General features: G+C 42.3%; 1 protein-coding gene across 3 annotated transcripts; it reads right to left on the bottom strand.

The window, feature by feature from the left end:
• Positions 1-1,346: 1,346 nt before the first annotated feature.
• On the bottom strand, positions 1,347-27,436 carry LOC116518790 (putative lysosomal acid lipase/cholesteryl ester hydrolase). Of its 3 annotated transcripts, none has more exons than XM_032232321.1 (10): positions 27,338-27,436; positions 21,323-21,434; positions 19,270-19,387; positions 15,696-15,894; positions 15,203-15,312; positions 13,180-13,316; positions 9,520-9,666; positions 7,501-7,572; positions 4,933-5,004; positions 1,347-1,735 (listed from the first exon to the last, which is right to left on the bottom strand). In XM_032232321.1, exons 2-10 carry the CDS (start codon positions 21,425-21,427, stop codon positions 1,493-1,495), a joined length of 1,203 nt encoding a protein of 400 aa, XP_032088212.1. In that variant the 5' UTR covers positions 21,428-21,434; positions 27,338-27,436; the 3' UTR covers positions 1,347-1,492. The 3 variants fall into 3 exon arrangements, with proteins under 3 accessions (XP_032088212.1, XP_032088211.1, XP_032088213.1); XM_032232320.1 differs by having other exon boundaries at positions 27,290-27,396; XM_032232322.1 differs by lacking the exon at positions 27,338-27,436 and adding an exon at positions 26,167-26,289.

Genomic DNA, 27,436 nt, shown 5'->3' with positions numbered 1-27,436 from the left:
TCACCGCGTTCGATTTTTGCTCTATGTTGTTCCGCATTGGCTTTTTAGGGCTGGTGAAAAGCTTCATTGCAATAAAGACGCTTTCCAAACACCACAGAAAAATTCCCCCCACTGATCTGCAATCTATGTCACTCGGTATTTAATTCTAACACATGTTCAAAACTTTCAGGATAGCAATTGAGGTAGCTGAAGCGTATTTCATTATAAAAGATCAAGACTTTATTTCCAAGAGAACAGTCTCCCCTACACATAATGTTGCCTTTAAAATGCCCACTCCCTCTAACACACCCAAGTCTTCCAGATGTCCCAGAAAATATAATGCATGCATCTGTTTCCAAAAGCAGGACTACAATTAAAGAAACCTGCCTGGCAAGCCTTTTCCTATTGAAACGAACAAAAATATTTCTTCTTTCCATTTTACGGAAAGGCGCATCTTTTAAGTACATGTTACGAAATCCACAGGAGGATTTTAAAGAAAGCTATTCTGTAGAAACCTTCCAGGATCATTAGTATTTAGGGAACCGAGTCCTTTTTTCCCATTTTAAGCAAACAAGGAGTGTGTGTTTTGGAATGAGCTATCAACGTAAATTTCACAGGAGTAAAAATTTAAACCATTGCTAGTTATCCTTATTGATTCCATATCCAAAGTATGCAAATTTACCAACGTTTAAGTGCACTTTGAAAGGAATTTGTTCCAACAAAACTAGCAAAATAAAATCACACATGGACAGCCATTTTTAAATAGCTTTCGCAGCCACATGGACTTTAGCAAATTGCCATTTCCCCCCCCCCCCACCTTCCCCTCATTTAAAAATTATCTGAATAGTGCAAGAACAGCAACATTGCAAGGCGTTTGGTTTCATTCATTACCTATTTTTGGCCTTTTCATTAAAACTGCATGAATTTAAAAAAAAAAAACACATAGTGCAGAATTTCCATTTCTTAAGGTATTGCAACAAGGCTTGTGTCAGAATAATACTATGCGTCGTGACCCGTCAAAAGCGCGTTCCACAAAAGCGCGGTCGACGAAATCGCGTATGTGACGTCATTACAACGCGACGAAAAAGATCGAAAAATTGAAATAAAAATTAAATTACAGCAAGCCGATTCACATAAAGGTAAGGGTTAGGTTAAGTGTTAGGGTTAGGGTTAGGTTAAGGGTTAGGGTTAGAGCATTAGCGTTACGTTTAGCCTTAGGTTAAGGGTTAGCGTTAGGTTTTTCGTTACCTTAAGGGTTAGGTTTAGGGTTAGGTTAAGGGTTAGGTTTAGGGTTAGGTTAAGGGTTAGGTTTGGGGGGGTTAGGGGAAGGTTTTAGCTTTATTTTTACATTTTTCGATCTTTTTCGTCGCGCTGTGATGACGTCACATACACGCTTTCGTCGACCGCGATTTTGTCGTCCGCGGTTTTGTGGTAGAACCACTATGCATAAGTAAAAAGCAAGATCTCCTTTTCACAACTGTATCAGTGTTTTGGGATTGCAACTTCAAGTAAATCAATGGGCATATTGAGCTTTCTGCATCAGCTGAATCATATCTCTGAACAAGCGCTGTGGGGCATCAAGGCCCCAAATGAAATCCAGATGTTCCCAATCTGGGATCTCCTTGTGGTATATCAAATTTGGGATCATAGTCATTAACAGGGCGATGTCCTTCCTGTCTGCCAGTATGTCATGGCCACCCGTCCATATAGCTGTTGGAACATGCATCCCTTCCAATTTGTAGAGAGGCGGTGTTGGCTACGGAAGAAGGGAAAATTATGGTTAAAAAAAAATCCAAAGAGATTCTCATCCTGAATGTCACCACTGAGCAAACTGGCTGAGGTTGTAGTTTGGCAACAACTGGAAAGCTAAGGTTCTCCAGATTTGTTCAACAAGCCATCTGGAGCAAACTATTTTCCCATCTATAAGATCAGAGGTGAGTTCCTACCGGTTTGGTAGAACCGGTTCGTCAAATCTACCGAACCGGTTAGAAGAGGTTCCACCAGTGGACCCGGAAAGCAGGCCACACCTACAGAAGAGGTTCTGAAATTTTTTGAAACCCACCACTGTATAAGATGCTACTTTTTCTTTAAAATATTTACTTGAAAATGGAGGGGCATCTTATACCGGGGGGGGGGGGGGGTGCATGTCAGAGAGGAGGGGTGTCCCATCCCTGTCCTCCAGCTCCACCGCACATTCCAGATGAGCCTCTACCTTACATGCAGCTCTATCATTCCTCTCTATTGTAGTTATTTCCTATATCACATTGCCACTCTAGGTTTCATCTCTATTGTCCCTGTGAAACATTCCCTGTTTTTGTTGAGTCCCCGTCCCCCCCTACTCGAATTTGCTGTGTCTGTTGTGCTTTTAAATTGTTCGTATTGTCTGATTGTTTTTGTCTTACTTTTTGTAACTTCCCCTCCCTTGGCTTTTGTTCAGCCGCCCTGAGTCCCTTCGGGGAATAGGGCAGCCTACAAATTGAATAAACTCAACTCAACTCAAACTTGTAGTATTACAAGATGGCTTCCGCACAGTGATGGCTTGAGGTGTGCTTACTTACTCTACATGAAACATGGGGGCGTTCTATACATGGGGGCATCTTATAGATGGAAAAATAACAGGTTCTTACTCAGGACAAATACTATGTAACACATGGCCACATTGATCCTTATATATTGGTTTACTATATTTCATTTGCCCAATAGCTAAAGTTTTGGGGGCTGATTTCCAAGTTATGTAAAGCATAAAAAAAAACACCAATAAACACACACATGTAAAATTAAAAAAACCAACAAACAAAAATAATTCAATTTCTTAATATAAACCACACAAAATCCATATCTAAGTTCCAGTACCCTGGTATAATAGGGCAAATAGAATAAAAACAATTCTAAGTAGAGAATGTCTGGGCTAAGGGAAAGCTTTAGTTTAGATACCAGGTATGGCTTCTGCCAAATGCTGCCCAGGGTTGAATGGCACTTTCCTCGGTTGTCCAAAACTGTAAGCAATCCTCTTTATGCAAAATTGCCAGAGTTCTCCAAGATTTATTCAGATAAAATGGAAGAGGTTACAAGAATTTCAGCAACTGAATGGTTTCTAATGTTACCTAGCAAAATGGGGGTGGCACTGGTCTTTTCATATAGATAATGAATCAGCTTCCAACCAATTTCTTTCTCTCTCTCTCTCTCTCTCTCTCTCTCTCTATCTATCTATCTATCTATCTATCTATCTATCTATCTATCTATCTATCTGATGAATATTCAGAAAACTCATATCTATCTATCTATCATCTATCTATCTATCTATCTATCTATCTATCTATCTATCTATCTATCTATCTATCTATCTGTCATCTATCTATCTACCTATCTATTTAGCTATCTATCATCTATCTATCATCTATCTATCTATCTTTCATCTATCTATCTATCTATCTATCTATCTATCTATCTATCTATCTATCTATCTATCTATCATCTATCTATCATCTATCTATTCATCTATTCATCTATCTATCTATCTATCATCTATCTATTCATCTATCTATCTATCTATCTATCTATCTATCTATCTATCTATCTATCTATCTATCTATCATCTATCTATCATCTATCTATCATCTATCTATCTACCTATCTATTTAGCTATCTATCATCTATCTATCTCTCTATCTCTCTATCATCTATCTATCTATTCATCTATCTATATATCTATCTATCTATCTATTCATCTATCTATTCATCTATCTATCTATTCATCTATCTATCTATCTATCTATCATCTATCTATCTATCTATCTATCTATCTATCTATCTATCTATCTATCTATCTCCCATCTATTATCTATTTATCATCTATTTATCATCTATCTATCTATTCATCTATCTATCTATCTATCTATCATCTATCTATCTATTCATCTATCTATCTATCTATCATCTATTTATCATCTATCTATCTATTCATCTATCTATCTATCTATCTATCTATCTATCTATCTATCATCTATCTATCTATCTATCTATCTATCTATCTATCTATCTATCTATCATCTATCTATCTATCTATCTATCTATCTATCTATCTATCTATCTATCTCCCATCTATTATCTATCTATCATCTATTTATCATCTATCTATCTATTCATCTATCTATTCATCTATCTATCTATCTATCTATCTATCTATCTATCTATCATCTATCTATCTATCTATCTATCTATCATCTATCTATCTATCTATCTATCTATCTATCTATCTATCTATCTATCTATCTATCTATCTCCCATCTATTATCTATCTATCATCTATTTATCATCTATCTATCTATTCATCTATCTATTCATCTATCTATCTATCTATCTATCTATCTATCTATCTATCTATCTATCTATCATCTATCTATCTATCTATCTATCTATCTATCTATCTATCATCTATCTATCTATCATCTATCTATGACAGTTTGCTGAATCTTCATCAGTTTGAGAATCAACCATTACAATCTGTCCTCGATTTATAAGTTCATTTAGTGACCATTCAAAGTTACAACATCGCAGAAAAAACTGACGATGGCTGTTTTTCACACTTACCACCATTGCAGCATCTCCATGGTCACGTGATCAAAATCCAGACACTTTGCAACTGACTCTATTTATGACATTTGCAGTGTGCTGGGGTCACATGATCAGCTTTTCTGACTTTCGGACGAGCAAAGTCAATAGGGAAGCCAGATTTACTTAACAACCATGTCACGAATTTAACAACTTATGGCGATTCACTTAACAACGGTGGCAAGAAATGTCATAAAATGGGGCAAAATTTAAACTTAACACCTGTCTCATTTAATATCAGAAATTCTGGGCTCAACTGTGGTTGTAAGCCGAGGACTATCAGTGTACTGGTTATCTGATAATACTGCAGTCTAATATGTCTCTCCCTTTGGAAATTCTTACCTGTTTATAATGAGCCATGTTTTCTTTTCTGCTTCCCCAGTCAAACGCTCTGCTTTCCCCAGACTTTACCATCTGAAAATAAAGTTACTTTTAAAGGTGTATAGGCATTCAAGAATATTCACTCACTCACTCCTTCATTCATTCTATTTACTGCCTTTCTGCTCTGAGGCGTTTATTATATGCAGGAAGAGAAAACAATCAGGTGAGCAGTTTTCCCGTAACCCGTTTACCCACCCATTCCTTGAGAGATAACACAGCTGTGTATATTTTCCAAAGTTTTCCCGTACTGGCAGGCATCCAGAGTTTAGTGTAAATAGTTCAAAAGTTTTTATTTCTTTTAAAACAAACATTTCATCATTCCTCAATCAGTGAGACATCGGAGTACAATTTTTGTGTGTGTCAAAATAGTTCTAGTTTACCACCAAATTCTTGTCTAGCCTAATGTATACCCCTCCCTCCCTCCACCCTCCTCCCCAACTCCCCTCCGACTTCCCCGCCCCCCTCCGACTTCCCAGAACCCGTACACGGTATGGATTTTTAACAAACACAGTCTAAAATCTGTTGAGAAAAAAGAAATAAAGAAATTAATGACATCTCTACATTGACCTTAGCTTCTTCTTGCTGAGCTAACTTCAAACAATTTAAATCATTCCTGATCTTAAGCATAGGCTAACTGGAATTTCTTGGTCCTGTATTTATTTTGTATATACAGGGCGGGGCATAACCTTTTCCTAGGGGGTCACAGCAACACTTGTAATAACAACACAAATAATTCATACACCATTCGAAAGCCCATCAAAAACTGAGTTTATTGACACGATTTAATAGTCAGTATGACCACCATTAGCCCTTCGAACAGCATTCAAACGAGGTGGATAAGAACACAACAAATCTTCAAACAGTTCCGTTCGATTTTCCAGATTTTTCAACACAGTTTCCAAATTCATTCTCAAAGTTTCAACCGAATATCGATTTTGACCTTGCTCCTGAATCATCAGAGCTTCCACTTCATCCTTAATTATGGCCCCAATGTTCTCTGCCGGATTGAGATCTGGCGAATTTCCCGGCCAGACGTCATTGCCCCAAAATTCAACATTGTTGTCCTTTAACAATTGCTGAGTCGCATTTGCACGCATGCAAGGAGCTTTGTCATGAAGAAAGACAGCCTCACCAACCACCAAGACATTGTCTGGATCACTGAGAAATGGAATGACATTCTCCAATAAAATTTTCTCACGGAAATAACTGCCATCCCAGGATTCCCCTTTATCCTTCAAAACCCAATGCAGTTTCTTGGCTGTGAAAATGACGAAAATCCCGATGCAAGTCGGATTGCGAACGATTTGTCGATATCGTTCATGTTTGGCGATGTCGTCGACGTCTTTAGCCCAAATTCGATCGTTCTGGAAATTCGGTTTTCGAATGGCATAAACGAAGAATTCGTCAGATGGCGCCAAATGAAGAAAATCTTCCTCGGTCCATTCAGACAACCAATCGCACAACCAAAGCCGATCTTGAACGTGTGTTTGAGTTTTCAATGGTTTGCAAATGACGTGGAATGGCTTCAAACCTTCTCGTTCTCGATATCGGCCGATTGTCCTTTGATCAACTCGTTTTCCCACGAATTTGAAGGATTTCTTGGGCCACTTTTCGGTTTCCTTTTCGTTGTTTGCGACTGCCAGTTGCAATGATGGCTTTGCTTTCTTGGGACAGTTGCAGAGGACGCCCTTCTCCAAATTTTGTGAAACATTCTTGGGCTGTTTTGTTCCAATTATCAGTAACCCAATCCGGATGACGTTTCAATTTGTTTGCAATCCATTTTCGATTGATAAACGTCGCTCCAGCATCGCGAGCCTCTCGAAAGGCAATGCATTTTATTCTGTCAATGATCCTTTGTTCTTCCGAATCGAATTTTCCAGCCATTCTTAAAGCAAATTTAACATTTAATAGCTCATTCAATTCAGTTTTTTATGGGCTTTAAAATGAGGTGTCGTGGAAGTTGTAAACTGCTGTCGATCTTGCTGTGACCCCCTAGGAAAAGGTTATGCCCCGCCCTGTAGTCAATCCATTTTTTCCCAGTCTCGTTTATATCTCTCATTTGAGTGAAGAGTTTAGTGTAAATAATGGTACTGAGTCCGCCTCCTGCTGAGGGAATTTCCTTAGAAGTAAGACCTCCAAAATTCAATTGGTCTTACTCCTAGAAAGGCACGTGCCAAATTGCAACAGAGGTAAAAGCTAACATTAGAATCATGACCTATAAATAGCAATAGCAGTTAGACTTATATACCGCTTCATAGGGCTTTCAGCCCTCTCTAAGGGGTTTACAGAGTCAGCATATCGTCCCCACAGTCCGGGTCCTCATTTTACCCACCTCGGAAGGATGGAAGGCTGAGTCAACCCTGAGCCGGTGAGATTTGAACAGCCGAACTGCAGAACTAGCAGTCAGCTGAAGTAGCCTGCAGTGCTGCATTTAACCACTGCGCCACCTCAGCTCTTAAATGCAAGCCAATAACTTAAACACCCTTGCGGAAAGCATTAATCAATCAGCCTTTGGGGTTTCAACTCTACCTGAGCCCAGTGAAGTGCATTCTGGACAGATGTTCCAGCTGGGCAATGTGTTGCATATACATCTACTCGGCTCTGAAAACAAGAGTGAAATGGTTAGCTAAATATATAAACCAAGTATATCAATCACTTCTTTTTAAAATTTCATTTAAGGGGGGGGGGGAATGCATCAGGACTTAACATTTGGCCATGGTGTCCAAAGGCAATTGGCCTTGGCTAATCTCGAAAAAGCTAAGAAAGTTCAAAGTTCAAAGAATTTATATGCCGCCCAATCCCGAAGGACTCCGGGCGGCTTACAGACATACATCTTTAAAAAAAAAAAAGATTAAAAATAGAAAAGAGAAGCAGGTTAAAAAAGAGACATCATGCACTCAATCTAGTCGGGGCTGGGCCTCAATCATGAGGTCAACAGCCCCAGGCCTGCCAGAATAGCCAGGTGTTAGTAGCCTTTCGGAAGGCCGAGAGAGTGGGGAGGGTCCGGATCTCTGGGGGTAGATCGTTCCATAGGGCCGGGGCAGCTACAGAGAAGGCCCTCCCCCAAGGAACTGCCAGGCGACATTGTCTGGTCAACGGCACCCGGAGAAGGCCCATCCTGTGAGATCTTATCGGGCGCTGGGAGGTATGCAGCAGAAGACGGTCTTGAAGATATCTGGGTCCTAGGCCATGTAGGGATTTAAAGGTAATAACCAGCACCTTGAAAGAAGGGCTGCTCTGATTATTTTTTGGATGAACTAGACCAGGGGTGTCAAACTCAAGACCCGGAGGGTGCTTAGATCTGGCCCACGGGGCCAGCCTGGAAATAGCAAATGACTGGCCCACGCGGTGCCTTTGCTAGCAGCAACGGGCTGTGGGAAGCCCCCGTGCACCCCATTTTCGGCCTTGAGAACCTCCTGCAGCACCTTGCCAGCCAAAACAGGTTTTGGCTGGCAGAGTGCTGCAGGAGGCTCTCCAGGCCGAAAACAGGGCACGTGGGAGCTATCCGTGTCCCCTACCTCATTTTGGCCAGCAGGGTGCTACACGAGGCCGGCCGTCCCATCTCCTTCCCCCCAGCTGGCTCGTGGAGGACAACTAGAATGCTGATCCGGCCCTCCAAGAAATCCAGTTTGACACCCTTGAACTAGACTAATTTAGGCAAAACATTTCAACTTCACTTGAGGGAATCTTTAGCATTCGAGAGACACTATCTTGCCATTCTTAAGCTGGCTATGATTCTCAGTCTTTCATTACCAAATAGCTGAGATGTAATACTCTTAAAGAAGTGTATTTGCCTGTCCGATAACATACATTCATGCCCTCGTCCTTTCTCGCCTGGACTACTGTAACGCTCTCTACATGGGGCTGCCCTTGAAGAGCACCCTGAAGCTTCAACTGGTCCAGAATGCGGCTGCGCGGCTTGTCATGGGGGCACCCAGGTACTCCCATGTTACATCCCTTTTTGGCGGCCTGCACTGGTTGCCGGTTGTCTTCCGGGTGCGATTCAAGGTACTAATTTTGACCTTTAAAGCGCTCCGTGGCTTAGGCCCAGGGTAGCTGCGAGACCACCTACTGCTACCGGTAGCCTCCCATCGTCCAGTGCGATCCCACAGAGTTGGCCTCCTCAGGGTGCCGTCGGCCAGACAGTGTTGGCTAGTGGGGACAGCCTTCTCTGTGGGAGCGCCTTCCCTCTGGAATGAGCTGCCCCCGGAGCTTCGTATAACCCCCGACCTCCGGTCCTTCCAACACGCCCTAAAAAGTTGGCTTTTCCAGCAAGCCAGCTTGGCCTGAACAGAACAAAACAAATTATTGATCACTGTTAATTTTAATTTGAATTCTTTTTTTAAAAAAATGTCATTGTCAATTTTAATTGGGTTTGAGATACCCTATTTCATTTCCTTGGGAGAAGGGCGGCATATAAATCGAATAAACCTAAACCTAACCTAACCTACACAATGTTATTTTTTTAAAAAAAAAACATTTACAGATTCATTCATTTCATTTCAAATCAGAGTTTACGCATTTAGGCTCTTTAATTCATGCTCTTACCATGTTTAGGTTTTTCTCGTTAAATCCACAGATGAGAAAGAAAAGGTTGCCACAAAGATCATCAAGTATAACCCGGTCGCATACTTGGGTAGCAAGCCATTTTATTATACCATTCTGGGGCATAAATTGCTTTGTTCCAAATATTTCCTGCCAAAATAAGAATAGTATACCATAGGTCCCTTTGCTAGAAAACTAGGATGCTTCTAACTATGATCAACATAGAATTATAGGGCTGGACAACAAGGAATGCGTGGAATATCATTAAACAGAGATCCATCCTAGAACTGAGAAATTTCCTGAAAGTGAGAATAATTAACCAGTGGAACAACTTGCCTCCCGAAGTTTTGGATGCCCCATCACTGAAGGTGTTCAAGAAGCCATTTATCCAGAGTGGTCTCGGATTTTCTGCACGGGCAGGGAGTTAAGACTAGTAACCTCTAAGACAGTGATTCCCAAACTTGGCAACTTTAAGACTTGTGGACTTCAACTCCCAGAATTCTCCAGACAGCTCTGCTTATATATATATAAAACACAGGTTCGAATCCCAGTAAGGGTATGGCTAGTTTAATAGAGCTAAATAGCTTGAAATAGATCTATACTAGTCTCCCTTTATTTATTTATCAGCACAAATATAACACACACACACACATACAGACACACACACAGACATATATATGTTATATTTGTGCTGATAAATAAAAAAATTCTGTATCATTGGTACTCAGCACCTGATAGTCTGACAAAGATATAAAGGTGTTTCAAATGTTGGCTGGAAAAGTAATTTTAAAGAAGGTACATTTTATCATATTTGGTAGAATTAGGATAAAGCAAAGTCATATTGGAGGCAAGTTTATCCTTTAATTCAGAAGATTAGTAAAACAAGCATAAAACTGAAACCAGAAATTTTCTTTTAGAACTACTGAATAAAGATCTTGGGGAAAAAACATATGAACCTTTATCAACTATGTTTACAGCAGCTAAAATTCCGTATTTGCAAAAATGGAAAGATATGTCAATTCCTATAATGGAAGAATAGATGAAAAAGGCGTTGGAGCTGCAAAAAAAGCAAAATTAACTGTTTTAATTAAAGAATGTATCCAGTTTTGTTTACACTTGGGGGACCACTTCTGGATTTTACATTTGAAATGGCGGGGGGGGGGGGGGGGCGGGGGGATGAAATTTTGACTTTGGGGTTTGTTGTTAAATTTAAAAAAAATGTTGAATTCATTTGTTGTTCTAGAAATAGGTAGTATTTAATAATTATGTAAAAATAAAAAAATGGGATTTTAATTTTTTGTGCACTTCACTGCACAGAAAAAAATTCACTGCTTTTATTTCCTTCCGTTACCTTTGTCCTTTTTCCTTCTCATTTTTCCTATTATTTTTATTTCTATTTGAATTTTATATTAAGATGAACATTAATTTAAAAAATAAAATAAAATGCTAAAGGAGGTTAACATGTTACCATTGTGGTTTTTAATAGAGCTGAGTAAGCTGATACGACTTCATTCACATATTCTGCTAGATGTTAATAGCAGTTAGACTTAATAGCAATAGCAGTTAGACTTATATACCGCTTCATAGGGCTTTCAGCCCTCTCTAAGCGGTTTACAGAGTCAGCATATCGCCCCCACAGTCTGGGTCCTCATTTCACCCACCTCGGAAGGATGGAAGGCTGAGTCAATTTTGAGCCGGTGAGATTAGAACCGCTGAACTGCAGATAACAGTCAGCTGAAGTACTGCACCCTAACCACTGCGCCACCTCGGCTCATAAATGAATGAATTGATTCACCTTTGGTGGTACCCAAAACAAACTATTCCGAAACTTCCTGTGGTGAATCTACCCAGCCATTAACAGGCAGAAAAATGTTACATATCTGATTCAAGGAACTCCCTCATTTGGGATAGAAGTACATCTAGATAAGTTTATTAAGGACATCTACTAATTTTGTTTCAACGTGGAAAACCAGTTTGGTGTATTGGTTACTCAAACAAGACTTGAGTTCTAGTCCTGCCTTCGATGTGAAAAGCCAACTGGACATCTGCCAATCATACTCATAGCCCAACTCACCTGACAGGGTTGTTATTGTGGGGAAATGATGAAGAGAAGGAAGGAGTATTAGATATGTTCTCTGCCTTCAAATAATAATTAAGATGGGATATAAATAACAACCCCAAAATTTAAAAAAAAATATTTTTTATTTCATATATGCTATGGCATCATAACTATTACACTTATATCATGGTTGAACTGCTCCTAGAGTTAGGAAGTTTTTCCTAATATTTAATCAGAAGTTATCTTCCTGTAACATTCAACCTGGGCCCTATATTTGGGGAAGGGGGAGGGAGGGCTTAGAAGGCAGTTACATTCTGAAAAAGAACTGAGAGCAAGACAGAGAGAAAATATTAAAGGTAAAGGTCCCCCTCACACATATGTGCTAGTCGTTGCTGACTCTAGGGGACGGTGCTCATCACCGTTTCAAAGCCGAAGAGCCAGCGCTGTCCAAAGACATCTCTGTGGTCATGTGGCCGGCCGTGGCATGACAAAACCGCGCTCGACTAAAGTGCGCCCGATTAAAGCGCATCGCTGACGTCATCAACAGGGCGACAACAGCGAGCGCGGAGAAAGAAGGGCGCTTTAAATAGCGCTTTGAAAGCAAGCCGATTCAAGTTAAGGTAAGGGTTAGGCTTAGGGTTAGGTTAAGGGTTAGGGTTAGGGTTAAGGGTTAGGTTTAAGGTTAAGGGTTAGGTTAAGGATTAGGATTAGGTTTAGGGGGGTTAGGTTTAGGGGTTAATTTTAGGTTTAGCGTTTACAGCGTGCTTCTGTCTCCGCGCTGTTGTCGCCCTGTGATGACGTCAGCTACGCGGTTTCGTCGAGCGTGCTTTAGTCGAACGCGGTTTTGTGGTGGAACCGTGGCCGGCATGACTAAATACCGAAGGCGCACGGAACACTGTTAACCTTCCCACCAAAAGTGGCTCCCGTTTTTCTGCTTGCATTTTTACATGCTCTCGAACTGCTAGGTTGGCAGAAGCGGGGACAAGTAACAGGAGCTCAACAGAGTCGTATGATTGCTTGCTCTTAATAGGGCATTATATTAATTTCAGAAGATTAATCCACGTGGGCAGGACCTTCGTGGCTACTTCAGTTGAGACTGAAATTGCTATCAAGTGTCTTCACCGATGCCAAGAAGATCAGCAATTACTTTTTTTTTTCAACTTGAATAAGGCACTTCATCTTTTCAAGGAAGTTGGCAGGCGAACCTCACAGTAGTAAGAACAGGTAAAACACTCAACGCTCAAGTATTTTCTAGGCCCAACTCAACAATTCAATATTTCAATAATTTTGGGGAGAGGGGTAATGGACATCTTTAAAAAGTGATTTTGGGCAACTTACTGTCTTGGTCAGCTCAACTTCCCTCTTTCTCGCTACAGGAGGAAAAGAGGAAGAAGCAGAATAGACAGCCATCATCTATGATGCCACCGAACATCTCAAGTCACACAGTGTAGTGTTTGTTTAAAACTGGGTTCCTTGTTAAGACGTTTGTTCAAAGCACATCGGTCTTTTGTTCAAGTATGTACAAAAGGAAATGTACTACTTAGCTACATCACCTAACATCCACACTTTGTGGTTCAAGCAAATATTTCAAACAAAACACGTACTTTAAGTAGAAATTCAGGAAGCTGTCCAAGTTTGGCCAAACCACTGGTTGAAAATGACGCAGTCATAACAGGGGCCAATCCCAAAAACATGTGTATCTTTTTTGCCAACTCTGGAAAAGCTGAAAACGCTATGAAACCTGGAGGAGGGAATTAGAATTTTATTATTTGTATGCCGCCCTTCTCCGGGAGGACTCAGGGCGGCAAAAATTCAAGGGGGGGGGAAAAGGGGAATATAAAAACGAAATACAAATAATAAAAATAGGCAACAGTCGCACAACCATACATGTCGAGAGGGGAGGGAACTCATCACCCCCAGGCCTGCCGGCAAAGCCAGGTTTTGACGGCTTTTCGGAAGGCCTGGAGAGAGGTGAGGGTCCGAATCCCTGGGGGGGAGTTCATTCCAGAGGGCCAGAGCTGCCACAGAGAAGGCCCTCCCTCGGGTAATAGCCAGATGGCATTGGCTGGCAGATGGCACCCGGAGGAGGCCGACCCTGTGAGATCTAATGGGTCTGTGGGAGGTAATTGGCAGCAGGCGGTCTCTCAAGTACCCGGGAGAAACACGAAGGACATGAATAGATCTTAAACTTACGCGGCTGAACAAAATCAGTAGGAAAACAGTTCGTTGCATATTCCACAAAAGCAATCGCATTTTTTAAAAATCATTTTCACAGCTTAGGAATAGCATAAATAAGGCAAAGGGAACTTTCTCCGCGCCTGAAGACTGTTTTCATCCGTTTTTTTCCTTTATAAATCCAAAGCAGTTTTCAAAATGATTAAGCATTCTGAGATTTGATTCTTAGAAGCCTCTTTTGCTATGCTGAAAAAAGTTGATTTCTTTTTTCTGCAGGCATCAGCTAGTTAAATAGGGTATGTCATTTTTAAAATAGTCAGGCAACAAATCACAAGGATTTAGCACATTGTGCAGACACACTATATGCCATTGATGGCTAACCTTTTTGCCAAAAGTGGAGGGAGTGGAGGGGGGGAGGAAGTCGTGCATGGGCATGCCCACACCCATAATTTTATGTGCCCTCCCTCCGTGCATGCACACGGGGCCTGCCATGTATGCACGTGCGACCTCCCCACCCCACCCTCCTGCTTTTCACGCACAATGGCACGATGGATCCATTTTTCGCCCTCCCCAGGCTCCAGGGGCTTTCTAGGAGCCTGGGGAGGGCGAAAACGGCTTTTGCTGCCCTCCCGGAGGCCCTCCCGGAGCCAGAAACTGCCCGTTTTCTGACTTCCAGTTTGCATGTTCAGCTGTTTTTTTCCCCTCCGGGGACTTTAAGGAAGCTACCTTATAGGATTGCCCATAGGACCGTTTTTTCTCCCTCCGGAGGCTTCAGGAGACCTCCCTGAAGCCTCCAGAGGGTGAAAAACAGCCCAATGCACAAACCGGAAATCCGTTCCCGAACTTCCGGTTTGCGTGTCTGGAGGGAGAAAAACGGCCCAATGCGCAAACCGGAAGTTCGGACTTCCGGTTTGCATGTTGGGCTGTTTTTCACTTTCCGGAGGCTTCAGGGAGCTTCCGGAGAATGAAAAACGGCCGAAAATGAAGATTGAAATCAGCTGGCCAGTGCACGCATGCACACTGGAGCTGACTGCGTGCCCTAAGAAATGGCTCCGTGTGCCACTTGTGGCACACGTGTTATAGGTTCGCCATCATGGCTATATGCCATATACCCCTTTATAAAATTCAACTGAAATTGGGGGCCTTCATTTGGTCCAAGAGATCTTAATTCAGTTCAGAGTCACCTCAAAACTTTAGTGTCTTCATCAAGCTTTCATATATAAATATTTTCCATTATTCAAAATACGTCTTTCCTAAGCTAATACCCTTCAGATTACACAAGCTGCAGTCATAACTCATCTGGAAAACATCAATTTAAAGAATACTGATGGAGATGATTATTTATTTGTATTTGGCGTTAATTACCGCTTTATAGATAAGCATTGTGAAATTTAACTTGGCCCATGTAGCTATTAAAATAACCAATGTAAAATCAGTAGTTTGCTAACCTACCTATGATGGTGCCTTGAGAATGGCCAACGTAGAAGAGTTTCTCCTGGCCAGTTTTGTTCAAGACAAAGTTTATTGAAGCGGGGAGGTCATATTTAGCCATTTCATCAAAACTAAAGAGAGCAGAGGGAAATCCATCAGATTTACATATAACGTAAAGAAGTAGGATCCATCCAAGCTGCCACGCACTGAAATAGAACTTGTCAGATTCCTGCACTTCAGCTCCTAGAATTGCCCAATCAGCCTGCTTAGCTCTTCCTTTCAACATTTTGTCTTCCTTTCTGCAACTTGTCCTCATTTCACCCACCTCGAAAGGATGGAAGGCTGAGTCGACCTTGAGCCGGTGAGATTTGAACCGCTGAATTGCAGATCGCAGCCAGCTGAAGTGGCCTGCAGTACTGCACCCTAACCACTGCGCCACCTCGGCTCTTCAAAGGAAGGGATAGGTAAGGGGGCAAAAAACAAACAATTCCTAACGTTTAACAAATTTGTCTACCTGAACATCCAGAATTCTTTTTGCTTTGTGGTGTACTTGATGTGTTTTCGAGACCAAGTGTTTCCTCTGCTGTTCCCTAACCAAACATCAAAACCAGCGTCAGCCAGCACAAAACCCAGGCTGTTGTAGTCCAGATTGGTCACCCAGTTACTGCCATCAGCAAGAAAGCCATGTTGCAGAAACACAGCTGGTCTCGGTTCTGAAAGAGAAGCATTTCACACATAGTTAGAAGCAGAACAACGCCATCCTCTCCTCAGGCAAGAAAGTTCATTGAACAAATGCCTTTCTTTGAACAACAGCAGATTCGACGTATAAATACATTGATGCTAATGAAATCTCCCCAAAGAGATTCTCAAGGGGGGGGAATTCATAAATTTGTGATTAGGTTCACATCTTTATATGCCGCCTGACTCTCAGCAACTCTGGGTGGTTTACAAATGATTTAGCAATAGCAATAGCAGTTAGACTTATATACCGCTTCATAGGGCTTTCAGCCCTCTCTAAGCGGTTTACAGAGTCAGCATATTGCCCCCAACAACAATCCGGGTCCTCATTTTACCCACCTCGGAAGGATGGAAGGCTGAGTCAACCCTGAGCCGGTGAGATTTGAACCGCCGAACTGCAGAACTGCAGTCAGCTGAAGTAGCCTGCAGTGCTGCATTTAACCACTGCGCCACCTCGGTTCTCTTTAAAACAGGGGTCCCCATTCCCCGGTCCGTGGACTAGCACCGGTTCCCAGCACGCCAGAAACTGGGCCATGCAAAGAAATGAAGTCCCATCCATGGGATGCAGGCAGCATGTGAAACCTTGCCCCCTCCGCTCCGCGGAAAAACCTCTCTTCAAAGAACTGTTCCCTTGTGCCCAAAGGTTGGGGGGCTGCTGATTTAAAACAAAGGAACCTTCTTGTGGCCTGACCATTCGTGATCCCCCTAACAAACCACCTGATTTTTGACCTCCCTTGTTCTTTCTAGCCGAAACTGAACAGAATTAGGTAGGATCCTGGAAGAAATTACTGTACCCCAGGGGTGTCAAACTGGCGGCCCGCAAGGCCAGATGTATCATGTGCAGACCATGCCCAGTCCTGCTTCGCGAAGAAACGTCATGTGATGCAACATGTCGCCACGAGTTTGATACCCATGCTCTACCCTGTATCAATGGGGATGGAACGCTTTCCCTTGTTGACATTCTGGGGCCACTATGCGAACTATTAAATATATTGTGCAAGATTGGTTTCACAGAAGATCTGCATGAAGCAACGTCTGTACAGCTGGATTAGACATCTGCCGAATCTGCATAGAAGTTTTATATACAATTATGTGGACAGTGTATGTTTGTTTACATCCCTTCTGTCATGCTGTCAGCATATGCTAAATAATAATTTAAAATAGGATAATAAAATGACAACTATAAAAGAGGGTAGGGATGTGTTCTAACCCCCCTTCCTCACTCGATCACAGACGACAGTCAGACAGACTTAAAAGGAAACAACTTTATCAGTCCTGGCTCACGCTCACCAAAATAAACATAAATAAAGCCTCTGGCAAAAAGGTTACGCAGCAGAATGCAAAAACAAAGAGCTCTTACAGCAAAACCAGGTTTACAGAAAGAAAGCAAAATCACTTCTCCGAGTGTCTCTTCGAATCAGGATTACAAAAAGCAAATCACTTATCCAAGTGCCTCTCGCAAACGAACCACGACCGATGAACAACGAACCACGAACGAATGAATGAACGTTGACTTCTGCAACCAGGGCGTGGCACCATCAGTCCTTTTATCTCCAGAAGACCACACTTAACGAGCCCCAGCTGCAGCGTTATTCCTGCATCCCGACTCAACTCACAGCAAACTTCTGCTGAGTCACAACAGGATGGCATAATAACAAACCAAGTGGAAGCATCACCACCAACAAAGACAACCTAAGTTTATTGGTGCCTTGGGTGAAGAGCCAGTTCTTTGGCCCCTCAGCATGGTACATAATTCAGCTGAACACATCAATCAATCAACCGGAGGGTGGAAGGAGAAGGAGGTTGGGCTACAGAAGAATTTTTTTTAAAATAAGAGATCATATGAGATGGTATTTTGTTGGAGATGTAATAAAGACAATACTTCTTTAAAACACACGTTTTTACAATGTCTCATGCTTATAAATTTTTAGAGAAAGATTTGATAACCATCAACTGCTGAGATAGTTGCAAATGATCTCATAGAAAAGGAAAGAATTGGGTTGGGTATGTGGGTGGGCCTTTTTATATATTCTACAGGGAAGCAGGATACCTCAAAAAGCCAAACTAACCTCAAGGCTTGGCATCGCTGATGGAGATATCCAACCTCAAAAACAAGAACTGAGATTTCCTGCTGGGTTACATTTATTTAATTTGCCACGCCTTTGAGAAGCTGAGAGACCTTGCAATCTGAAGCATTATGGCAGCAATAATACAGTAGAATTATGTTGTTTTTTTTACTAAATGTATATGCCACCCATTTATATGCCACCCATCTTACTATCTAGAATAGAATAGTCCAACTCCACTGCTTAGGCAGGAAACCCGCTCCCATTTCAGACAAATGTGGTCCAATCTCTTCTTAAAAAATTTCATTGTTGGAGCATTCAGAACTTCTGGAGGCAAGTTGTTACACCGATTAATTGTTCTAACTGTCAGAAAATTTCTCCTTAGTTCTAGGTTGCTTCTCTCCTTGATTAGTTTCCACGCATTGCTTCTTGCCCTGCCCACAGCTGCTTTGGAGAATAGCTTGACTCCCTCTTATTTGTGGCAGCCCCTGAGATATCGGAACACTGCTATCATATCACCCCTAGTCCTTCTTTTTGTTAAACTACGCATACCCAATTCCAGCAACCAACTCTTTGATGAGTGAATTTGTTTCAACCTATGAGGTTGGTTTGTCCTATTAGGCACAAAGATCAGGACTAAGTAGAATTCTGGCCGTTCCATTTCAACAGTCTCTTGGGCTAATGTCCTCACTGAACTGAGCAGAGCGTGACCCGTCAAAACCGCGCTCGACTAAACCGCGCCCGATTAAACCGCGTCGCTGACATCATCAACAGGGCGACAACAGCCAGCGCGGAGAAAGAAGGGCGCTTTAAATAGCGCTTTGAAAGCAAGCCGATTCAACTTAAGGTAAGGGTTAGGTTTAGGGTTAGCTTTAGGGTTAGGTTAAGGGTTAGGGTTAGGGTTAGGATTAGGGTTAGGTTTAGGTTTAGGGTTAGGTTTAGGGTTAGGTTAAGGGTTAGGTTTAGAGTTAGGTTTAGGTTAAGGGTTAGGTTTAGGGTTAGGGTTAGGATTAGGTTTAGGGGGGTTAGGTTTAGGTTTAGAGGTTAATTTTAGGTTTAGGGCTTACAGCGTGCTTCTGTCTCCGCCCTGTTGTCGCCCTGTTGATGACGTCAGCGACGCGGTTTAGTCGAGCGCGGTTTTGTGGTGGAACCGAGTAGAGTAATTAAACAAATTAAAATATATTGGGAATAGGAAACAATCATTTTAACATGGAGAGACAATATTTATAAGTGATCTATATGCTTTCATAATACTCTATTATCTGTTTACGAACATATACTCACCCTTGGTTTTCGGACTTAATTTCCCGTAAGGAATTCTATTAAGACCTAGGAAATATCCATCATCCGTCACCACCTCATATTCCTCACTGGGATATCCTCTGAATAAAATGATTTCACTCTAAAAGAGAAAAAAAAATCAAAGATAGTGTTGCTCATTATTAAGTTATTCTAAAGCACCCAGGCTAGCCTTCACCCAATTTAATGTTCTCAAGAAGTTTTGTGACCGCTATTCCTAGTATTGCAAACTTTTAACAACCCTAGCTAGGAATTTTGGAAAGTTTGTTAGCTCAAAATATCAAGGCAGGTTGATAAAAGGCTGGCCTAGATAATTTATTTCTCTTATCTAAACCCAAGACATTTAAAAAGCAAATTCTATATATCAAAGGACAAAGAAAAAAGATCACAAAGGTGTTATGGTAAACTTGAGCCGAGGTGGCGCAGGGGTTAGAGTGCAGTGCTGCAGGCCACTACAGCTGACTGCTATCTGCAGTTCAGCGGTTCAAATCTCCCCGGCTCAAGGTTGACTCAGCCTTCCATCCTTCCGAGGTGGGTAAAATGAGGACCTGGATTGTTGGGGGCAATATGCTGACTCTGTAAACCGCTTAGAGAGGGCTGAAAGCCCTATGAAGCGGTATGTAAGTCTAACTGCTACTGCTATTGCAAAACCTCCCTTAATGTTATAGCTATTGCTGTAACTGTCAGATGACCATTGAAACAAACAAGCAATAAAGCTGAAGCAATTTATCTCTGTATCCGATCAGTAGGTTGGGCAACTATCAACTTGCTTCAAAGTTCACAGTTGCTTCACAATGGTTTAGCAACTTCAAAGAAGGCCCTACTGCCACGCTATATACCTACTGGTAGTACAGTGGTTTGAATGCAGGATTGCAGGCTAATTCCGCCCACAGCCTGGATTTCAATCCTGATAGGACTCAAGGTTGACTCAGCCTTCCACCCTTCCGAGGTCGGTAAAATGAGGACCCAGAATGATGTTAGTAGTAAGTTGGCATTAGATACGAGTCAACGGAATTCATGGAGGGCTGGACTTGGGATTGTTTGTGGCAACCTAACAACTGCAGACTAATAACTCTTTTAACACCAACCCCAGTAGGGCAGGTCAAATTTTTCAACTTTCAGCTTCCAAACATTAGGGGTGCTCAAAAGCTGCGACACGCCTTGGGGATTGTAAAGATATTTTGATTACTTTAATATAATTTAGATGTGCTTGGTAAGTAGCTACATAAATATCATAACTTTTTAACAATTTGTGTCTGCGCTCCAAGTATCATGTAGAATTAAATCAGAGTCCAAGGCAAAACGATCCTTAAAGTTCCAATTTAATAAATCAGACATCTGTGTAATCCCAATTCTGGAAGTTACATCGGATTCCCACCCAGTTGAAAGTTCATGATCTTGTCCCCACACCCACAAATCCATCACATGGTCCAATCTTCTTCTTCCACGCTGGCATCTCCACCCAAGCTGATTCCGGTCATATGCAGAGGTGCGGAGACAAAAGATGACCTTGGGCTTCTAGAAAAGAATGACAACAACCTATTCCACAATCCTACTCCTTTCTATTCCCCGCTCCCAACAAAAACACTAATGAAACAGCATAATGAAATAAGAGAGAGTGTGGCAGGCCAAAGATCCTAAAAAGGATATAATTAATTGCAGGTCCTCTGGGATTGGGCGGCCTATAAGTTCAATAAATGAAATTAAATAAATGAAAATGTTTGTTTCATTTGGCTCTGCCTCTTCTTCTCCTACACGTTTGCCCTTTTGAGATATGTATCTCACAAGAACTCAGCTGAGCCGGGAGCATGAATGCCCTTCACAAATTCTGCATTTTACTTTACCTGTTTTGCTTTACCTGTTATAAACTGCTCCCAGCTGGGGGAAATTTGCTTAAGAGCAGAGTGTCACGTTTTCCCTCTGCAGGCCAAATCTTCAGCGAAGAACAAACTTCATGAAAAGATTGGCCTCCAAATAAATACCACGTTACCAATCACTGAAACGGTCTGAAATCGAAGGGATAGTAGTAACAACTTACAATGTTCATGGATGTTTCTGGATCCAAATTTCTTTTTCTTCTCTCAAGCACCGATGAATTTACCAGGCCTTGGAACAAGGTCACTGCAATTATTAGCCGCCACATCTTATCTCTACGAAAAAGAGAGAAAAGGTCATCTCCTCAGCACAAATATGCAAGTCACAAACACTACAGTAATAATCAACCTCCTCTAACACCAACACTTAAGACTGTGAAGCTGCAGCTCTCTCCTGTTCTACACAGAAACATGAAATAAAAGCAGCTTAAATTTACTCAGCTGATACTCAGAGCTATGGCAAAAGCACACAAACAAACCAGCCTAGAAGAGGGAAAATGTTCCATTATAGTTAAGCGCTGTGGAATTCTAGGAATTGAAGTGCACAACTCTTAAAAGTTGCTGAGATTGGAAAACATTGAACTAGAATAGTATGATCTTCCGGTTCACCGACAAATGCGCGACCGACGAAACTGCGCCAAGAAAACCGCAAGTTCGAAATTGCGCTGATGAATGAGCGCAGAAGTGCGCCGACAACAGCGCGCCGTCAAAAGTGCGCCTTCAACAAACAAGTAATAACAACCTAATAACCCTAACCCTAATCCTAAACCTAACCCTAACTCTGAACCTAACCCTTAGCTTAACTTAAATCATGCTTTTGTGGGCGCGGTTTTGTTGGCGCGTTGTTGTGGGCGCGTTTATGACATTGCGGTTTTCTCGCCGCAGTTTTGTCGGCGCGCTTTTGTTGTGCGCGCATTTGTCGGGTCACATGATCTTCCCACTGTTTCTTTTGCCTCTGGCCAATCTCCACAATCATTGGCTTTGATAGAACAAGTTGCCCTTATCAATCTCTGTCATCCCACAGATGGGGCTTCACTTGTTTGCGTGGCCCAGTTTCTAGCATGAAGTAGCCCCATCAACTGGGGGGGGGGGAGGGTTACAGTGTTCTAGGCCATAAAGTACAGGATTAACTGAACAGCTTTCGTTCTTAGTTTTATATCTTGTTCTTCCTCATGGAACTAAAGGCAAATTACACAACACTCTCTTCTCTGATTTTTTCCCCTACAACCCTTTGAGGGTAGGCGTGGCTGATTGACTTAGTTACCCAAGGAATTTCCATGGCTGAGGGTGGACTGGAATAAGCATCGTCTGGTCCTGCTAATACACCATAACGGTTACACCACAGTGCAAGTACTATCATTACAAAGCAATAAAGTATCGCACATATCATCTGAATGGCTGCTACCAATTTCCAGTTACTGGATATTCAAAGTTGGGGGGGGAGGGGAACATTAACATCACCACAAATCCATGTTAGTTATCAAAACATTTCCAAATGTCAGTGTCAGGGCTGCTTCACTTAATAACCAAGAAAGAAACCACTCAACTCCATTTTGCGGAATTAAGAGTACTTTTACTGATTATAAGTAAATAGAAGCTAAGCAAAGCTGGATCTGAGCAAAAGCGCGCGCAAAGCAGTAGATATCAATACATGATCCATTCCCCTCCCCTTGGTAACCCCAGGCCATAGTCCAATCGTATATCTCCACAGCTGTCAGGTGGGAGACATCTTCAAAAATCGTCATCAGGTTGGAATTCCGGACAGTTGGCCTTGGCGGGAAACTCCCCTCCTTGCCACATGCGCAGACGATGGTGAGAACAGCTCCCAATTAACAGTCCTTCTGTACAGATTAATTCCCACACCCAAATACCATGCCCTCCCTCCCTGTTTCAATGGCAGCCGAAAAACAAGCAGCAAAACAGAGGCTGACAGTCAGGTTTTTCAGTGTTTGTATCAAAAACTGAAGTTGCCAGGAACATAAAATCAATATCAGAACAGATAAATTGGCCTCTACTGGCTAAAATCTAGTTTAAAAAAGGAACTTGTATATATGTTTGGCTGAACTTTTTAAAAGATAAGTCAAGTTGGATCTAACTACATGGACATAGCAATAGCACTTGGACTTATATACCGCTTCACAGTGCTTTTTAGCCCTCTCTAAGCGGTTTTACAGGATCAGCATGAGACCATTAGGAAACCTCGGGGATGAAAATTAGACTGGGAAATTAAAAAACCGTGCAAAGAAAAAAGCAAAAACTTAACTATGTTCACATTGTTATAAAGTCTTCTATTAGTCAACAAGAACTGAATTCAATTCTAGGGAATGGAGGGTCTATAATTGGTCTGCTATCAGCGTTCTGTGCTCCTTCGGCGTTTAATCATGCTGGCCACATGATCACGGAGACGTCTTCGGACAGCGCTGGCTCTTTGACTTTGTAACGGAGATGAGCACCACCCCCTAGAGTCGGGAACGACTAGCACATATGTGCGAGGGGAACCTTTTTAACCTATTGGTCTGCCACTCTGCTTGCACAATTTCCAGTGTCCAGTTACTCTTGTTTATTGTGCTACAGAGAATTTTGATCTGATCCAGCCTGGTCCTTGTACTTTATTTCTAATTCTATATAGAAACTGCAAGTTCCCATCTTGAATTGTAATAATCATATAATAGCACCGTGGCACGACAAAACTGTGCTCGACTAAAGCGCGCCCGATTAAACTGCGTCGCTGACGTCATCAACAGGGCGACAACAGTGAGCGCGGAGAAAGAAGGGCGCTTTAAATAGTGCTTTGAAAGCAAGCCTATTCAAGTTAAGGTAAGGGTTAGGTTTAGGGTTAGGGTTAGGTTAAGGTTTAGGGTTAGGTTAAGGGTTAGGTTAAGGGTTAGGTTTAGGGTTAGGTTTAGGGGGGTTAGGTTTAGGGGTTAATTTTAGGTTTAGCGTTTACAGCGTGCTTCTGTCTCCGCGCTGTTGTCGCGCTGTGATGACGTCAGCTACGCGGTTTCGTCGAGTGCCCTTTAGTCGAACGCAGTTTTGTGGTGGAACCTAATAGCACCATTTATGCACCGAAGACTGCTTAGGAAAACCTCCACATTTGTAAAAGAAAGAAAGACAGACAGACAGACAGACACACACACACACACGGAAGTAACTGAGGTATGGAGCAGTGTATGACTCCAAATATAGCCCAAGACACAGTGAATGTGTAAAGCCTCAAGAGGAGGATTTTAAGAGAAAAGAACAGAGTACAAACTCAGATGGAATGAAGCACAATCACCAGGACTGTGGTGTTTTTCAGAAGATCATATAGAAACAAGTGATAAAACACTTATTCATTTCTTATTCAAAGAGGATGGTGGAGCTACTTTTCCTCCAGAAAGCTTTATTTTTTTTTGAGTGGGGGAAAGGCAGCATTTCACAAGTCTTGCAACAAGCTACAAAATCCACCTGCCTCCCCATAAGAGTCACTTCCATATTTCTGCTGAAAAATGGGAAATATATTAAAAAGAGGAACCCAAAGGATTCTGATTGAGACACATCTTCTGCAATAAAAACACGTCGAAAGACCAGAGTGGCGAACAAAACAGTTGGGACCTTAAAAATATTTTCAGAATTGTGATTTCCATCCTTTCAAGTTTACACATTCAATTGCTGCCTTGGCCTATACAGACCCTTTAGGCAAGAAAACTCCTTAGGTGGAGAACAGTATGGAAGTTGGATGGAACCACAGAGGCACAAAGTGCCTGGAATCGGTGGTTCCCAGGGTTTTCTACAGCCGTGTCACGTCATATTATGTTCTGCTGTGATCTGTGGAGATCAGCGAGTGAACGTGATCTGCCGTAGAGATCAAAGGATTACAGCTGAGCATTTTGTTCCTTGGATATTGGTTTGAAGGACAGGACATGCTGGTAAAAGTGCAGAGCAAGCAGTTATGGAATGGCCAGAAGGGAATTTTTTGAAATGTTGGCAACTTCTATTACCAATACTGAATTAACTTCCCTGCCTTTAAATTCACTAACAAGAAAAACAACAAAATAATCCACAGCGGTTATTCCTCTTTAACATGCATGCCAGAATTTGAATCCGAAGCTTGTTCTTATTAGTAGTTAAGTTAGTCTGGGGCTTGGGAGCTACCGTAAATAAAATAAAATAAAAACACCACACTCTGCTAGAGAGAAGTTTCCTGAAGATGCGCACGAGTCCCAAACCTCGGCAGACTAAACCTCTGGTCCCGGTGACCGACCCAAATTGGATCCTGCAACATTATCCTGTATTTTGCCTTCATTCCTTAAGTCCAAAAAGACCTTTATGTAACCTGGCCTGTAACTAGATGGAAGAATGTTGAATGGGGAATTTTTTTAAAATTATTTTAATTTTATCCATTTCATATATACATTCACAATTATATGATCTCGTAACTGTTATTAATAACATGTATTTATAACAATTTTTCCCTACTGTTGACAATATACTTGAAGATTGCTTTTTTAACATCCCATAGATTCATCTTATCTTACAACGGTCCTACTTCTTCTTCCCTCCCTCCCTCTTTCCTTCCCTCGTTTCTTCTCTCCTACTCCCCTTCCTTCCCTCCCTCCTTCCCCTTCCCTCCTTCTTTCCTTCTCTCCTTTCTTTTCTCCTTCTCTCCTTCCTTTCCGCCTTCTTTTCCTCCTTCCTTCCCCCCTTCCTTCTCTCCTACATTCCCTCCTTCCTTCCCTCCTTTCTTCTCTCCTTCTCTCCTTCCTTCCCTCCTTTTCTCCTTCCTTCCCTCCTTGCTTCCCTCCCTCCTTCCTACCCCCCTTTCTTCTCTTTCTTCTCTCCTTCCTTTCTTCCTCCTCTCCTTTCCCTTCTCTCCTTCCCCTTCCTCCCCTTTACCCTTCCCCTCTTCTTCCCATTCCTCCCCTCTTTCCTACTCTTACATTCCCTCCCAAGTTGAATGGGGAATTGATAAGTTAAACTACTAGGAGATCTGAAAAAATACTCCAGGAAAGCTGGTGGCAAAACTCACTTCCAAGAACTCCATGTCGCCTTCCGAAATCAAATTGAATCAAACAGGTTTCCTTCAATGTGAGCTGATCTCCTTTAGAAACTTTAATGCACAAATACCGAGCCGAGATGGCGCAGTGGTTAGAGTGCAGTACTGCAGGCCACTTCAGCTGACTGCTAACTGCAGTTCGGCGGTTCAAATCTCACTGGCTCAAAGGTTGACTCAGCCTTCAGGTTCAAATCTCACTGGCTCAAAGGTTGACTCAGCCTTCCATCCTTCCTAGGTGGGTAAAATGAGGACCCGGATTGTTGTTGGGGGCAATATATGCTGACTCTTTAAACCGCTTAGAGAGGGCTGAAAGCCCCACGAAACGGTATATAAATCGAACTGCTATTGCTATATTGCTAATACAAATAGCCTTCTGGCAAGACACACATTTTCCAAACAATAAATCCATAAACTTTTCGCCAATGTCTTGCTTCTAACCCTGCTTCTAATGACGTTGTCTACCATTGCTCGAGTAGCTTTCTCTACTTTTGACAGGTTAACAGCTAAGTTTAAATTTCCAGGTCCAAAGGCTGCATTTCCTCGCCATCTTTCTTTGCTGGAAGGCCAATGGCCAATGTCAAGAGGCAGGGATATTCCTGCCGAGGTGGCGCAGTGGTTAGAGTGCAGTACTGCAGGCCACTTCAGCTGACTATTATCTGCAGTTCAGTGGTTCAAATCTCACCTGCTCAAGGTTGACTCAGCCTTCCCACCTTCTGAGGTGGGTGAAATGAGGACCCGGATTGTTGTTGGGGGCGATATGCTGACTCTGTAAACCGCTTAGAGAGGGCTGAAAGCCCTAGGAAGCGGTATATAAGTCTAACTGCTATTGCTATTGTCATTTTAAGAGCCGATGGACAATACGCCTTTCCCAACCACTTTTCCCTGCCTCCCATTTTCCTGGGAAGCATCACGGGATTCCCCAACACAGGCAAGGATTTGATTGGGGCTTCCCCTCCAAGCCCTGCAGCGTTGAGTAGTACTCTCTTTCCCATGTTCCGCTTCCCCACTATGTTCCACTACAAAGCCCAGAAGCCCCAGCCCAGAAGCCCCCAAGGCTAGTCCGAGTGCTTCCTTAAGTAAGAGCCCCTGCAATTACCTCTCCAAGTTTCCCGACGCGGGAGGAGAAGCGCAGCAAGAAACTCACCGAGAAGCGAGGACGAGGAGGAGACGAAGACAGAGAGGAAACCTCGCCCACGTTGACTCCGGTTTTTTTTTTTTTTACGACGCACCCAAACCACGCCTC

The sequence above is a fragment of the Thamnophis elegans genome, chromosome 15 (assembly GCF_009769535.1).
Source record: "Thamnophis elegans isolate rThaEle1 chromosome 15, rThaEle1.pri, whole genome shotgun sequence".
NCBI classification, from domain to species: Eukaryota; Metazoa; Chordata; class Lepidosauria; order Squamata; family Colubridae; genus Thamnophis; species Thamnophis elegans.
The sequence above is the reverse complement of the archived record's forward strand: the minus strand, read 5'-3'. Positions and strand labels throughout refer to the sequence as shown.

Coding starts and splice junctions, on each gene's coding strand:
- LOC116518790 (XM_032232321.1), bottom strand. CDS start 21,427: ATGTGGCGGCTAATAATTGCAGTGACCTTGTTCCAAGGCCTGGTAAAT. Junction 19,388..21,322: donor CAGAAACATCCATGAACATT/GTAAGTTGTTAC, acceptor TTTCTCTTTTAG/AGTGAAATCATTTTATTCAG. Junction 7,573..9,519: donor ACGAGAAAAACCTAAACATG/GTAAGAGCATGA, acceptor TCTTGTTTTCAG/AGCCGAGTAGATGTATATGC.